Source organism: Lactuca sativa, chromosome 4 (genome assembly GCF_002870075.4).
Source record: "Lactuca sativa cultivar Salinas chromosome 4, Lsat_Salinas_v11, whole genome shotgun sequence".
Taxonomy (NCBI): domain Eukaryota; kingdom Viridiplantae; phylum Streptophyta; class Magnoliopsida; order Asterales; family Asteraceae; genus Lactuca; species Lactuca sativa.
The window spans coordinates 119,689,265-119,706,746 of record NC_056626.2 but is presented as its reverse complement, the minus strand read 5'-3'; the positions used below and the strand labels follow the sequence as shown (position 1 = coordinate 119,706,746).

The 17,482-nt window shown below is 34.5% G+C and overlaps 2 protein-coding genes across 2 annotated transcripts; both read left to right on the top strand.

Moving 5' to 3' along the window:
• Window positions 1–4,391: 4,391 nt before the first annotated feature.
• On the top strand, window positions 4,392–5,342 carry LOC111899702 (uncharacterized). The gene has a single exon (XM_023895558.1). It carries the CDS (start codon window positions 4,392–4,394, stop codon window positions 5,340–5,342), a length of 951 nt encoding a protein of 316 aa, XP_023751326.1.
• A 10,246-nt stretch (window positions 5,343–15,588) lies between these two features.
• LOC111899703 (uncharacterized) lies at window positions 15,589–17,046 on the top strand. Its single transcript, XM_023895559.1, has one exon. The coding sequence runs from the start codon at window positions 15,589–15,591 to the stop codon at window positions 17,044–17,046; it is 1,458 nt and encodes a 485-aa protein (XP_023751327.1).
• The last annotated feature ends 436 nt before the right edge of the window (window positions 17,047–17,482 follow it).

Here is a 17,482-nt window from a genome sequence, read left to right as displayed (position 1 = left end):
AAGCGACGTCTGCTGCCTCCTTTGCAGCCTCGAGCGTCATCTGGAAGGCTCTTGCCTTCGGCTTCGGTGGTATGTTGGGTCTTCCCGTCTCCTTCTTCTTCGGGCAATCCCTTGAAATGTGCCCCTCCTCGTTGCACTCATAACAGACCTTCTTAGTGAACGTGCATTCATTGGCATAGTGCCCAGGCTTTCCGCATTTGTAACAAGTGACCCCTCCATCACACTTCCCAGAGTGCTTTTTCTTGCACTTGTCACACCACTTCGCTTCTGATCCTCCTCCTCTCGAACCAAACTTCGAGAATCTACCCTTCTTACCGGACCTTGAGGATTCGTCAAATTTCCTTTTCTCGCCAACCTCGACTTTGCTGGCAGCTCTTCCCTTAATCATATCCTCCACAGACTTGGCAGCCTAGATAGCTGCCTCCAAAGTAGGTGCCTGACGCACTGGCACCGCGTACTCCCATGGTAATCCCTTTGCGTACTTATCAATTTTCGTCAGCTCATCCGGAACAAGACGCAAGGCAAATTCCATCTTTTCTGTGAAGTTGTTCGTGTATTCATCGATTGACATGCTCCCCTTCTTTAGGGTTAGAAACTGGTTCTCTAGCTCGAGCAGGTTTTGAGCTGAGCAGTACTTTCGTTTGAATTGTACCAGAAATTCTGCCCATGTCAGTTCCAGGGGTTGGTTGGGGCTTAAAGTCTTCCCCAAAGTATTCCACCAACGTACAACGCCTCCTCGAAACTGACGCACTGCAAACGTGGTCTGTAGTTTCCCTCTGCAACCGCATGTCATGAAAGCTAACTCCATCTCCGAGATCCAATCCATGACTCCGATTGGATCTTCCTTTCCCGTGAAAGTCGATGGCTTGCAAGTCTGAAAATCCTTGTACTTGCATCCATTTCTCTCGAATCCGTCATCTTGGTTATTTTCTTGAACTATTGGTTGGTTGACTTGACCAACAGTTCCACTGTAGTCTCCTTCCTCAGTCTGCCCTTCGTTCAACTCGGGCTGTTCGATTTGAATAGTGCCTTCCTCTCGATTTTGCTGGAGCAAACGTCTAGTTTCCTCCATTTGACGATCCAACATAGCCTGGATCATCTCTTGCACTCCGGCCATCGTGACTGGTTCAGGTGCAACTTCTTCTACAACAGGTATTTGTTGAACCACTGGGGGTTGGTTCCTATCTCCATTTGCGTTCACGTTTCCGCTACGGGTCCTTGCCATCTTGATCTATACACCGAATAAGGTGAATTTAGATCTTTATTTAGGATAGACGTTTAAATCGTCCTTATCACTCCGAAACGTTTACATGCTAGTTCTAATATCGTAGTCGTACGTTTAGAATCCTAAACACATAAGGTTTCCAGATCCGGTCGGCAACAGACCATAGATCCGAACAATTAACAGCATATTATGCACAAAACATTTAGCACATAAAAGCATTTTAGGCACAATTCCTAAAATAAGCTAGTGCTCACACCTCACAATCATCGCTTAGCATTCTAAGTTTAAGTCTAGAAATCCTACAAATTCCTAGTTCGCTTAAACTAATGCTCTGATACCAACTGTGACATCCCCAAAATCACGGCCACAAAAGACCGGTTTGTTTATGCTTTGTTTAAAAATCAGAGTTACATTTTAAATGAAAGTGTTGCAGAATTTGTCCCAAAACAAAAATATGATAAAGATCTATCAAAAGCATTTCCATAGAAATGTATTTCATTAAAAGACTCGGGATGTCATGTTCGTACAGATCAAAAGCATAAACAGTACAATATAAGCCTTACTACATTATTTCATATCTACAGGCCTATATCCGTAATCCCTCGTCCAAAACATCACACCTATGCTCATGCGCCACTACCTGTAATACATAAAACTGAGTGGGTCAGGCTTGGGAGCCTGGTGAGCACATAGGGTTTTCAACCCACAATAAATAAGTTTATTAATTCAATCAACAACAACCCGATTACCCGTTCCCGTTATCCTCACTTTACGTCCCTAAACACCTATCATAAGGGACCTAGCCTAAGGATCATCATCGGGACGGACACTACTGCTAAGGGGATTCCTCAGCAATAAATGTCCTAAAGGCAACCATGTGGGGGATGGAGTACACCGGTGAACACGTCGTTCACAAACACCTACAGGTTGCGAGCCTGCTAGCGTTCCACTGGACTGTCTAGAAGAGTCCGTGGTCGTCATCCATACTCCGCTAGATGACAGAAACAACAACATCAACATCGAGGCCTCTCATCATTTTATCACACATCAGCTATTACATCTACCCATGTTTTACCCCAACATTTTCGTAGATATAAAATACATATACAGTTTAAATCATTGAAAACATGTATAACAATGTTCATCCAGCATAGATAGCAACTATTCAGATAATATGCACATATAGCACGTAATTTATATAAAATACTTCATATCTATGTGTAAGCTGAAAGTAACTATGCACTCACTTGTTAAGGTGATGATTCCAAAATCGGGCAGCGCTTGCTTCTAACGATTCTATTTTCCTTCGACGAAACCTAACATTATTATCGCTAAATTTTAGTCTAATATTTACCGTGACCAACTATTAGTCTTAGTATTATTATTATTATATAAGCGTTAAACAATATTTTCCAACCACTATGTACAGACAGGGGCCAGACATAAAACACCAGAGGGCAGGACCATTTTGGCATATAGCACTTCTGAAATCCAACAACCCTATGCGGCCCTTTAAACCAGATTCCCCGTACCGCGAGTAGTTAAAAAAAAAATATTATAACGACACTTATATAAGTTATAATAATAGCTCAAATATTTATTATAAGTTCATAATAACAATACTAATTTTAAATATAAGCTATATTAAAATAAGGTAAGCATAACTTACTTACAAGGGGGTTTTAGCTAGGACTCGGGCTCTGCAGGGGCAGAACTTCGTCGCTGAATCTTTCTAAGAAAGATTCGTGCAGCGCTTCAGCGTTCACCTTACTATACTAAGCTACAGAAAGAGAAGTCGAATCACGAGGGACCGAAATGCTCGGGGGATAAGGAGAGAAAGACTCTTGAATCAAGAGAATGGTGCAAGAAATATGAGAGCCCAAGGCTCTTATTTATACTAATTGAATTTTCAAAAACTACCCTCCATAATTACTTAATGACCTTTTAGTTATATAAACAACTAAACACCCCTCTATAATACTATTATAAATGGATTTAATGATATTTGTACTAAACTAATGTCGAAAGAACTCAACATTAGTCTTATGATGACCGCATCGTCGATACCTTTCTAATGATATATACATATGTATATATATGTGTACGTATACATGATTTATACTTTATTTTAATACGTAAATATGCTATTATAATTTGTAACTCGTTCATACGAACTCCGTTTTTGACGTTCTTTATATCCACGCGTAGGTGAAGACGTACTCTACAACTTTCGTTTAGACTCCGTCGGCTAATTTTGACTTTATTTTTAAAGTTATATTTTTAACAAGCCGAGACAGGATTGGTCTGTTTAAAATCTCATAACTTCTTCATACGAAGTCAGATTTGGGCGTTCTTTTTATCGATGTTCTTAGTTTAACATATTCTACGACTTTCGTTTAGATCATTAAGGCTAAATCTCGCTCTATCGTAAATTCACTATTCACGCTTCCCGGTGCCGTGCCGGTTTTGCCGTAAAACTTCGACGGGTCATAACTTCTTCGTTATAACTCGGATTTCGGCGTTCTTTATATGTACGGAAACCTTGAGACATATTCTACAACTTTATGTAGAGATATCAGGTTTATCTCAGACTTTAATTTTGACGCTTATTTTTATTATTTATTAATTATACATTTATAATTAAATTATAAGCACATAAATACACATAATTCACATAATACTCAAATATTTCATCTTTATTACTTCAAAAGAGTTACAAGAGTTGATCTAGACTATTACATTGACAAAAATGCTGAGCCCTGAAACCCGGGCGTTACATTAAGTCAATTCGTGGTCAGGGCTATGATGATGCAAGTAATATGCGAGGTCATTTCAAGGGTTTGCAAGCATTGATTTCAAATGATTGTCCATACGCATATTATGTTCATTGTTTTGCACATCGATTACAATTAGCATTAATGGATGCTTCCCAAGGAGTTGTTGCATTACATAAGTTTTTACTCGATTATCTTTTGTTATCAATGTTGTTGGTGCTTCCTCCAAGCGTACCGACCAACTTAGAGATGCACAAGCTGAGGAAATTGCTTATAAGATTTCTATTGATGAGTTAGAGACAGGTAGAGGTCTTAATCAAATTGGTACATTACAAGGAGCTGGCGATACTAGATAGAGTTCTCACCTCAAGTCAGTTTCAAGCTTAATTAAAATGTTTAGTCCAACTTGTGACGTTTTACTTAAAATTATTAAAGATGGCACCGGTCCAATCAAAGGCGACGCAGATTCAGCATATGAGGCTATTACTACATTTGAGTTCATTTTTGTTCTTCATCTTGAGAAAGAAATAATGGAGATTACCGATTTACCTTGTCAAGCTTTACAAAGACAATCTCAAGATATTTGTAATGCATTGAGGCTAGTTGCATCCACCAAATTGTTATTGCAAAAAATGAAAGATGAAATATGGGATGGTTTGTTGTCTCTTGTTATGTCGTTTTTTCAGGAACGCAACATTGATACCCCTGATATGTCTTCTCCATACTTTAGTACAGGGGCTCGAGCATGTAATGAGCATAGTGATCATACACTTGAGCATCATTACCGGGTGGATATATTTTATGAAGCAATTAATTGTCAATTAATTGAACTAAATCATCGATTAAATAATATATCAACGGAGATGCTTCGACTTTCAACAACTTTAGATCCTAAAAGTGTCGTTGAGCCTTTTCGAAGTGGTGATGTGATTAAGTTAGTAGAGAAGTTTTATCCCGAAGATTTCAATGAACAAGAGAAAGTACTTTTGAAGATACAACTTCAAGATTATAAGATTGATGTCATTCAACATGTAGATTATAAACTATTGACATCTATATCAGAATTGTGTCAATGGTTGATAAAGACAAAAAGAGTGGCGAACTTTGATCTTATTTATCAAGTAGTGAGTCTCATACTTACTCTTCCAGTTTCTACTGCTACAACGGAGATGTCATTTTTGGCAATGAACCTCATTAAAACAAGGTTACGGAATAAAATGGAAGACGAGTTTTTGAATGACTCAATGGTTTTGCACTTCGAACGAGAACTTGCTGAAAAGATTAGTTTAGACACAATTGTACAAGACTTAAAAAATGCAAAAGATCGTCACGTTCCACTTTGAAAAACGATGTAACAATATTTATATTAGTTTTCATGTTTACAGTTTTAATATGTCATAGTTTTGCACAAAATAAAACTTGCTTATATATTTTAATTATGAAGTTTTGATTCCGGCCCCCCTACTTGTAGTGCTTGTGTTCCGCCCCTGCATCGCACTATTAAATAGGTTTTGTACTAGTGTATATGAATGTTATCCTCTCTATATAGATTTTCAACACAAAATGAATACTGACAGTCCTTTGGTTGCTTATAAAGATTGCCTTGTTACTGATGGCTATTACAGACAACTGAGAGTTGACTACCACGAAACCTTTATCCTAGTTGTCAAGTTAACCCTTTTCTATATCTTATTAAGGCTTGCATCGTCAAAGTCATGACCAATCCATAATTTGGATGTTAAAAGCATATTCTTATACATAATTTATATGCAATGATGTACATGCATCCACCAATGAGGTTTTAAGATTCATCACATCCAAACTTTGTATGTCTCTTCAAGGGGTCCTTATACAGCCTAAGAAAGGCCCACAAGCTTGGTACAAGTGGTTCAAAAATTATGTTTCTATAATTTGGTTCATCCACAATAAAATGTGGCCATTGATTGTATTTTATATATTTCCATGGAAATAATGTTGCTTACCTTTTACTATATATGTATGATTCTCTTAGGCTCTGAATTTTCCATGAAGGACCATGGCCTTCTTATTTATTTTTTGGGCAGTGTAGTTAACTGTTGTGACAATCATATGTTTCTCAACAAAACTAATACGTCGAAGACATCATTAAACATGACATCATGTTTTCAAACCATCCCATACACCCATTAACAAAAATACTAAGCTGAGCTTGAGCTCCACCACAGGGTATTGCTATTCAGATCCACCGATTATTGTAGCCTGCATATGCCTTACAGTATCTTACTTTAACTAGACTTCATATTTCCTATGCAATGCAACAATTTTTCTTACACATGCACAACCTACACATTGGTTATTTGGATGCCCTTAAGCACATCATTTGATACTTAAAAGGCACTTTCTCTTATGATTTATATATATTCAAATCAGTTTCCATGAATCTCCTACGTTACACTAATACAAATTGGGGGCGGGGTGTCCAGACGCTCGTCGTTCCACCTTACGCTATTGTGTATTTGTCGACCAAAATCTTATTTCTTGGTTACATAATTTGCTTCTTGAATTACATTTCCCTTACTGAAGTCACTATAGTTTAGTGTGACAATGTAGTACCATTTACCTTTCGGGCAATCCGTTTTAATTAACATCACACCAAAGCACATCGAAATGATCAATATACATATTGTTTATGGAAAAGTGGCTAATGGTGAAATTTATGTATTACATGTTCCCTGTTAACAACTTGTCAAAACATCACAAATGGACCCCCATTTATTTTTATTTGATGATTTTCGAGATTGTCTCCAAGTCTGTCCACCTTCTACTTTGAATGTGGGGGACTATTAGTGATAAACATCATTTCATGTAATATATATTCAGTATCTTTGTAAATTATCTAATCCTATAAAATGTTTTAGATAATTATGTATTTCCCATACATAAGGATATCAACACTTGTACATATTGAGATGTTGGGAATGAGAAAAATCTAAAAGATTGAACTTAACATGTGTATTTTTATATTTTGATTTGATTTTTAGTTTCCATAACTTGTTATTTTAGTTTAAAGTTAAATTCAATGAAAAATTAAAAATTAACCGTTAACTAAAATTTAATGAAATTCGCTTCACCATCAATGCTTCATCATCAACATCGATTGATTAATAAGAGGTCATGTCCTAGAGACTACTCGTACATATCAGTTTTTGTTCTATAAAAATAGCAAACCCTATCATTTGGATGGTCTACATTGTACATGTCCCAAGATCCACGTGGGGATAAATTGTGGAGCCATATCAATATTGTGCAAGGTTTGAACATTAAACCTCTTATAAGAAATTCTGAGCTCAAACGATTGACTTCTATTGTTGAGCTCTAAGATTTTCTACAGACCAATGGAAATGCAATGATAATCGCGGTAGTTATGCTACTGGTAAAATTGGTGAAGTACGGTATCACAACCACTACTAGAAACATGGGTTTTAGAGACGGAAGAATCCATCGCTATTCCGTCGCTAAAGGTTGTTTGCGATGGATCAGCGACGGATTCACTCCATAGGTAATTAAAATGTGGCTAATTTCTCAGCGAGGGTTTTAGCTACGGATCGGTTTTTCCTTGCGACAAATGTAGCGACAGAATATCCGTCGCTAAATGTCAGTCAATACATTTACTTAGGGCATTGGCGACAAATTATGTTAAAGTCATTCCGTCGCTGTTCTATCGCAAATTTCAGTGATCAGTTTTTTTTCCATAGCTAATCCCTTGCAAAATTCATATACTAAATTTTTTCCCGTCGCTGATCTGTCGCAAACTTTAGACATGATTTTTTTCCATAGCTAATCCATTGCAAAATTCATACATTAATTTTTTTTTTGTTCCATCGTTGATCCGTCGCAAACTTTAGACATGATTTTCTTTCCGTAGCTAACCCCTCGCAAAATTCATGCATTAAATTATTATTTTTTTGTCGCCAATCTGTCGCAAACTTGTAATATCATTTGTTTTATTATGATTCTAGAAGAAAAAAAATACTACAATCATCAAATTATTATACTAAAAAAACATCAAATAATCAAATAATGATACAAGAAAACATTACAATACCAAAACTATCAAAGTTTACCAAAATATCATTCAAAAAACATCTAAAAACAAAACTATCCACATAACATCAAACTCCCAACGGTTGAGAACATTTTAACACCAAGAAATCCAAAGTATGCAAAAGAGGTACAAACAGAAAAAAGTGTAACCTTCAATTACCATCTGAAAATGGATAAAGTATTTCAATTACCATTACCATTCGTAGCACACCTGCCCTTGAGGTTTTCGCTCATTGGCCCCACAAACTGACAGCTCAGCACCTGATGGCTGATACTGCTCTGTTAACAGTCGAGAGCAATTTGTTTGTGGCAAAATCCTCGATTTTCTCTGAGATGAAATTAATTACATAAAGTTTGTTTACAGCAAAAATTCACTCATCAAGTAGTTTTGACTTTGTGTATCAAAAAAACAAAAAAAATGTAAAAGTTTTACCAGTCGTATAGCTTTTGCGCGGATTTCATCTTTTGGATGAACAACACACTACATTTCAGGATGCATAAAAGTGAGGAGAAATACATAAAAGCATGTGGTGAATAGAAAATACATAGTATTTATTTCAAAATTTTAACCTTCAAGGCAATATCCAAAAAATCCTGGTGAGGACGCCCTAAAATCAAGCTCCATCACTTGCTGGTAAGGCATCCAGCAGACATTTAGCCTACAAAAACATAAATAAATAATATAGTAACTTCTTACCACTCCCAGAAGGAACTTCTCATATACAACGGCGGGTCTTGGGCTGAGTCTGACACCCTGACAACAAACTAAAAACTTCAGGGACCAAAAATATAATTTTGGAAAACTAAAACTATACGAACCAAAAGTGTCTTTTGCTTATTTCCCACTTTCATAGTGACAGTGTAATTCCTGAAATTTAAAGCTACAGGGACCAGAAATGTAATTCATGCAAATTAAAAACTACAGAAAATAATTCCAGAAAATTAAAACTATAGGGACCTAAAGTGTCATTTGCATATCTTTTGTTATTGAATGTAATACTATACAACAATGATGCAGGCATTCCACGTGTTTCATATTTCGTGCCTCATTCATTGGGTCCTTCTGTGTGAGTCTGAAGTTTATACAAAACAGATAGTTGCTCCTGAAGTAAAGAAGAAAAGTAGATTTCTTAACTAAAATGGGTTGATTTTTGAAAATACAATGTGCTAATAATAAGAAAACTAAAGCTGGGTACTAAATTGGAAGATTTTTCAAAGAAAAGGCATTTATAAAAAGCTTTAAAAAGAAGACAATACATTAAAAGACTTGAGTACTAAAAGTAAAATGCTATAAATAGTTTGATTTCTGAAAATGCAATATACAATTTAAAAAAAAAGGAAAAGAAAAAAACTGAAAGTCCAATGCTATAAATGGTAGATTTCTTAAAGTAAAAGGCCTTGATATGAAATAAAAGTTGGATGTTTCAATAACAGAATGAAACCTAAAAGTACAATGTTAAAATGGATTCATTTTTGATAATTCAGTGTCTTAATAATAGGAAAAGTGGAATGACAAATTGGAAGATTTTTCGAATAAAAACGCATTGAAAAAAAAACAGTTTTAAAATTACATTGAAAAAAGAACTTTTAAAAATTACACAGCTTTAAAAGAAATAAGAATTAAAATTACAGTGCGATATTTGTTAAAAATTTTAATATCTAATAATGATTGAAAAGTACAATGTTAAAATGGGTTGATTTTTAAAAGTAAAAATCCTTGATATGAAAGAAAATTTGAATTTTTGAATAACATATTGAAACTAAAAGTACAATGCTAAAAATGTGTTGATTTTTTAACTTAGAGCACTAAACTTGAAGATTTTTTGAAATTAAAATGCATTGAAAAAAAATACATTTAAAATTTCAAAACTTTAAAATAATTAAAAACTAAAAGTACAATGGCATAAATGATTAAATTTTTGAAAATGCAGTAATGATTGAAAACTATAAATGTTTTCATTTGTGAAAGTGCAATAATTTTACCAAGATTAGATATGCTCTAATAAAAAATCGTAATGGCAAAATGTAAATTCCATGGACCTAAGCATATAATTCCAAAACAAAATAACAAGCATAATGACCATCTTATCCCCCCTTAGGCCCTTATCAAATTTCTATTAAAATACAAAATTTAGGGCAAATTCGTCATTTTACCATATAATTCCAAAACAAAATGAAACCATAGGGAGAAAAAAAAAACGCAGAGGGGCTTATGATCTTTCTCTTCAAGTAAGTTTCTTACACAAACTATGTGAACCTTTCTAAAATCATGTTACCAAAATAGAGCAAAGATCCATGCATTGGTGTCTAGGGGTAATGGTTAGAAAATAGAAAAGCCAAACATAGATTCTGCTTCATATATGTATGTCTATAACTAGTTCTTAACTGATATGAGTATTATTATATAAAAACTTATTTTTGCTCGTTTATTAGATGTAAATAATTGTGAAAGTTTAATGATGTTTTAATTATTAAGATGATTAAGTTATATTGTGCTTCTTGTATGTACATACATAATTAAGCCTTAATTGTGATGCTCATTATGATATGACAAATTATTTTCTTCTTACATGTATTAAATTTAAAAATACATGGAAGTATACTCAATATAACTTTCATTTTGCTCTCTATGATACATGTTAGAAGAACATATTAAATAATTAGTAATTAGCCTACCCATCAACTAAACTAGATATCTTCTCGGGTTCATAAACTTTCAAGTCTTTGATCAGTCTTACTTGGGACTGGGGCTGTTTATTATAACTCTTGATCTTTAATTTTGTCTTTTAGTTTTAGGCTCAAATTTCATGGAAATTAAGGACTGTGTGTTCCACACATGAAGGCCATCAATTGGAGACAACCCATTTAGATTTTAGAATCATATAGACATCAATACAATACTAACATGTTTTAATAGAGAACAAATGAAACTACAATGCTATAATAAAAAGATTAATGAAATTAGTTTGCTATTTCTTACATTTAACCCTTTTGCATTTGACCAAATGAATTATCATTGAAATCAAAATACACAATATCAAACAATGTAGTAGATTATGGTGTTAATGAGAATGCTCTCGTCCAAAACAATCACACAACTTAATCCCTGGTGATTTTAGAATTTACCTTTTCTAAAAGCTAACTTTGAAAGATATCATCAACAACTCTAATTCAACAGCAATAAAATAATATTATGTTGCACCTACTTGTGCAGCTAGATCCATTTGTTCATTGCTGGTTTTGATATGGAGAGTGTTATAATATACACAAATATAAGCTTCACATCGTGGGCACAATCAACCAAGCGAACAGATGCTCTTAAGGTAGTAGGAAGAAAAATCAGATAAAGACCAGAATCTGCTCCAATTTACATTTATATCATTCATAACTAAGAGGTAGAACCCATCGATCAGTAAAAATCAATAGCCTTTCCATGGAAAACACATGGATTTACAGGTTTTGCAAACAATATAAACTCATAGGTCTCATAATCTAACAATAGACTAGATGCACATGAAGAATACTTGATATGAAGCCAGAACCCAGAAGGAGGACATCCAAACACCAAACACCACCAAACCATAAGAAGAATAACAGTTGAAAAAGGAAAAAAAAAATGGAGAAATTAAACCCTAACGTAATATATTGTGCAACTGAACCAAACCTAACCTAATATATGACTAAAGCAAATAAAATCAAGAGATATACCTGAATCGGAAGTTAACAAAGAATAATGTTAGATTTTAAAAATGTGGAGGCTGTCGGAATCGGAAGCTGCAATGGTCCGTGGTGTCGTCATCTGTTTGAACAGAAAGGGTGAGATTAGGTTAAGCAAGTTGCAACTCGAGAGTGTCGTCAATTTCAGATTTGGGTGAGATCATGTTCAATTGGAGTGACAAATCTGATTGGGGACGGAAGGAAACTCACACAAACTTCGCGGAACTGGAATCGGAGCGTCAATTTCAGTGTGGGATCGTCAATTATAAAAACATAACGTGCGTATGCTCCTTCGGCATTCTCTCGCCCAAATGGCCAAAAAGTCGCCCGTTTTCTTTCCCTCGTTGAACCCTCACCAAATGCCTTCATTTTCCACCGATTTGTGAGATCTGTAGCTGATCCCTAGCTAAACACTCTCTAATATGCTAAATGTTGAATAAATAAAATAATTGTTCAAACCATCGCAGATCTCTCGTAATTCCCTCTCTATAAGCCTAAAATTTGCTACAGATTTAATCCCTCTCTAAATCCGTAGCTGAAACTCAAGTTTCTAGTAGTGTGATAAAAAAATATATATTGGTATTATGTGAAAAAGATGAAAATATCTGTCCCTCTGTTTTTTGTTGCAAATAATTCTTTATTCTAACGGAAATCAAACCATTTAAATTAATATGTTGTTGAACAAAATTCAATCAAACACCATTGTAAAATAACGAACAATTACATTAATAATAATATTTCAGGCAAGGACAGTTTGGCTAAAGTATAATGCTTAAAGGTCGAAAAAATTTAAATGCCAATGCCAAATAACTAACAACTTCATTTTTTTAATAATTGTACAGTTAATGTGTCTGACATTCTTGATTTCATTTGATCAACCAACTCTAATGTGCTGTGTTTTTATTTATTTATTAGACTTTATAGGTTTATAGGTACATCACACACCTATATAAACCATGCAATTCATTGGCACATAAACATAACTATTTATATCCAATATCTAAACAAAATAGAATCGATATTTTCATCTCATATTGCAAGGTCGAGAAATCAAATGGCTACTACAAATCTCAAAGTTCTTAATGTCACAGGGGTTCCGGGAGGAGTAGTTTCACGGACAGTAGGAAAAGATGGAGTGGTGAGGATGAAAATCCTGATGAAAAGACATCAACTGCAGAAAATTCTTGAACAAGCTGTGAAGAAAACTGACAATGTTGGGAATCATGTGAATATCCGACCATTAATGAGATCATCAGTTTCAAATCCATTAGAACGAAGGTTGAAGGAGATAAAGAGATTACAGATTCAAAGAAGCAGGCAAGTGAATCGAAATTGTGGGAGTTACTGGAGGCCTGCTCTTCAAAGTATACCAGAGGCTAGAGTTTTGAGTATTATTAGTTAATTGTTTTTTAAGATAAAGAATTCAATTTTAATTATTCTTTGTATGGGTGATTTTATAGCAGAAACGGAATCAATATCCAGTTACATATTTTCTATGCAGAAATTATTTAAATAATATATAAGATAATTCTTCTTCATGTAAAACTTAGCATATTGTAACTTACAATTTTAGCAACGGATTTTAAGATCTATGGTGTATGCAATTATTCTAGTAATCAACATAATAGATTATATATGAGGATATGTGTTTCGTTCATTCCTCTTAAAAGGCGGTGTTAATTAGTTTGTTTTCTAATTCAGTGATATCTAAAATTACATGATAACTTAGTTATTTTTCTCGATAATTTATATTAGCAGTTTAGCACTAATTCTGTTAAGTATAGTATATAACAAAAGTAGCAACATTAGACTTTGAGGATCTCATTAAGACAGGGTACCGTAACGAGGAGGTACATATCGACAGTCCTGCCTCTAAGATCAACAACGTCACATATAAGATCTCCGGAAAATGTTAACTTGGACCGGTGAATAGGACAAACAATGAAAAACTAACAATCTGCATCATCTCGATTTGTAAATGGACAAACAATGAACTTGTAATAATCATTAGAAATAATAAAAAATATGTTAATCTTATTTATAAAAAGTTCTAACTTATTGTGTTTATTGTTTTTAGGGATGAACCTGTTGGGTTAATCGGTTTATTTAACGAGTCAATGGGCGAGCGGGTCGTTGATCACGTGTCATAGGTAGATTCGGATCAACAGAAACTTGGTCTTGGTTGACGAGAAAAGTAGAAGCTGAACGTGGGTTTTGATGCTTAACTATTCTTTTCTTAATGTCTTATTTAGGTTGGAGGGTGTGGTAACACTCCTACCATTTTGGCACGTAGGCTTAACCAGTGTAGCATAAAAAAAGATAATGAATGATAGCATGATATTTTAATAGATATGATTTTGGAGGAAAAAAACGAAAAAAAGAAAACAATAGCCAAAAACAATAGTGACTCCACTCCGATTAGCCTTAATAGCTAGTTTGTTAATTTGTTTCTAATTTAATTTAAAAAGTAAGATCAATGATAGTGGTTCAAGCAGTAAGTACACTATCTAACATTACGTACGTGAGTTTTTTAGTGTGTGTGAGTGTGAGTTTTAGGGGACCTGAACTGAGCCTACAGAACCTAAGGTTGTGGGGTATAGCCTCTACTTTCCGCCTTACACACCCAACTTCCACCACTGCAACACCATCTCAGAGCACGCCCCATGTGTGTGAAGTGGGCAACTCTGAGATGGTAACAAATCACCATGCCACAAAAGGTGAGGGGTGGTGTATGCGTTTTATAGTGCCAGCCACGTAGGCACCACGCACCGCGTGTTAGATCAAGGGAGGAGGCAACACAGGGGCTAGCAGGTGTGCTCCCCCCCCCCCCCCCCCCCCCCCACCTCCTTTACTTCCATTATATACTAATAAATAGAAATATATATATATATATATATATATATATATATATATATATATATATATATATATATATATATATTGTTTTTAGCCCAAAATAAAATTCAATTTAAGCCCATGCCCTTCCTATAGCCCATTTAATTTAATAAAGATACAAAATACATCACTTACCACAATTTAGGAGACGTCAATTTAGAATTCATCGCTGCCGGCAATTACTTCAAAGGGAGAATATCAATTACAGTTTAATTATTCGGCAGTTACTTCAAAGGAGAGCATCAATTACAATTTAATTCATTGGCACTCTCAAGGTAATTGGTTGCTTTATATTTTTCGATTTCCATCTTAACTATGATTCAAATAGTTATATCTAACATTTGTAACTTGTGATTAATATTTATTTTGAATAGTATAATTCGTAATTAATGATAATATTATGATTGGTTAATTGGTTTGTTAATTTTTATAATTATAGGGTAAACCATGAGCAAAAAAAGAACAATTGATTCTTTTTTTCAAACCACAAGAAGATGCTAATGACCCACAACCTGAAAGAAATAGCAATATGGAAGAGCCTGTTAATGTTGAACCTGAAAAAAATGATGTTTCAAATTCAAGAGAGGTAAACTAAGATTCTTTGATTCGTGATCCCGGAGAACAACGTTTAATCTCAAGCTATCCAAGTCACCAACGTGATGAGATTAGACGATTATATATTAAACTTGGACCATACCAAATTCAAAAATCAAAGTATCCTTCAAGTCCAAATGGTTCTATGCGTAGTTTTCAACAAGTTTGGTTTAAAAAATTTTGATGGTTGGAATATTTTGAGAAAAAGGATGTTGCATTTTGTTTCCCTTGCTTTCTTTTCAATAAGAAACCTATTGGACGAGTCGGGTCAGATACATTTACCGTCGCGGGGTTTAATAAATGGAAAAAGTGAATTGTGGAAAAGATTGTGCTTTCATCGTCCATGAAGGTAAGACCCCGGCCTCAGCACATAATTTTTCTATCAAATGCTATGAAGGTTTAAAAAACAAGTTGTGTCACATAGAGAATGTGATAGAGAAACAAACAACTCAACAAGTTATGGATAATAGATTACGTCTTAAAGTTTCTATTGAGGCTATCAAATGGCTTACATTTCAAGCATGTGCTTTAAGAGGTCATGATGAGGGACCTGACTCAAAAAATCAAGGAAATTTCCTTGAACTTATAAAGTTGCTTGCTTCTTATAACAAGACTATTGATGATGTTGTGTTAGAAAATGCTCCTCAAAATGCAAAGTACACATCACCGGATTTCCAAAAAGAAATATTGCATGTTTTAGCTACCAATGTACAAAAAGCAACTCATGATGAAATCAGGACTGCAAAATTTTGTTTGATAGTTGACGAGTCTCAAGATGAATCTAAGAAAGAACAAATGGCTATTGTTGTGAGATTTGTTGACCGAGATGGAAATGTCAAAGAAAGATTTTTGGATTTGATTCATGTCAAAGATATAACTTCATCGACCTTGAAAAATGAGATAATGTGCTCATTGTCTTATCATAAACTTAGTGTCCAAGATATTCGGGGTCAAGGATATGATGGAGCTAGTAACATGCGTGGAGAATGGAATGGGTTGCAAGATTTATTATTAAAGGAATGCCCTTATGCTTATTACATACATTGTTTTGCTCATCAATTACAATTGGCTCAAGTTGCAATGTCTAAAGATGTGACCGAGGTACATAACATCTTCAAAACTTTAAACTTTATAGTTAATGTCATAACTTCTTCTTCCAAGCGTCATGATCAATTGCAAGATGCTCAGATTGCTGAAATTTCTTATTTAATTGAGGTTGATGAGATTGAGAGTGGAAAAGGAAAAAATCAAATACGAACACTACAAAGACCTAGAGATACTAGGTGGAGTTCTCATTTTAAATCAATATGTAGTTTGATGAGACTTTTTGGTCCATCTTGTGTAGTGTTGACTGACATTGCTACAAAAGGTTCTACATCTTCTCAAAAAGGTGATGCAATATTTGCACTTAAACATGCAATGTCATTTGATTTTGTCATTGTTTTGCATATGATGAAAGATATAATGTGGATAACTGACAAGCTTTGCCAATCCTTACAACAAAAATCTATAGATGTTATTAATGCATTGGCCTTGGTTTCCACAACAAAAATATTGCTTCAAAAACTGAGAGATGAAGGTTGGCAATCACTTTTGGATCAAGTGGTTTGTTTTTGTAAAAGAAGTGACATTTTGGTCCCTGATATGAATGAGACTTACAAATATGTAATTCGGACACGCCGTGATAAAGAAAATATCACTGCAGAGCATCACTACCGAGTTGAATTGTTTATTGCTGCTATTGACAGTCGGTTATAAGAGTTGAATTCTAGATTTAATGAGTCTGTAACAGAGCTTCTCCGTCTCAGTGTTGCACTAGATCCAAAAAAGTCCTTGAATGTTGAAGATATATGTAAATTGGCAACAACTTATTATCCTTTGGACTTTACAGAGCACGAAATTCATTTGTTGAAACTTGAGTTATGACATTATGAGTTAGATGTGCGCAATCACCCACAATTGAAAAATTCAGAGGTCTACATGAAACTGTAAAGGCTGGTACTTATCCTTTGTTTGATAGATTGATTCGCATTATATTGACGCTTCTTGTTTCTACTGCGACATCTGAAAGAGCATTCTGAGCAATGAAAATCGTGAAAACGCGACTTTGGAATACCATGAATGATGATTTTCTTAAAAGTTGTATGCTTATTAACATTGAGAGGGAGATTGCTGATACATTTTCCACAGATAA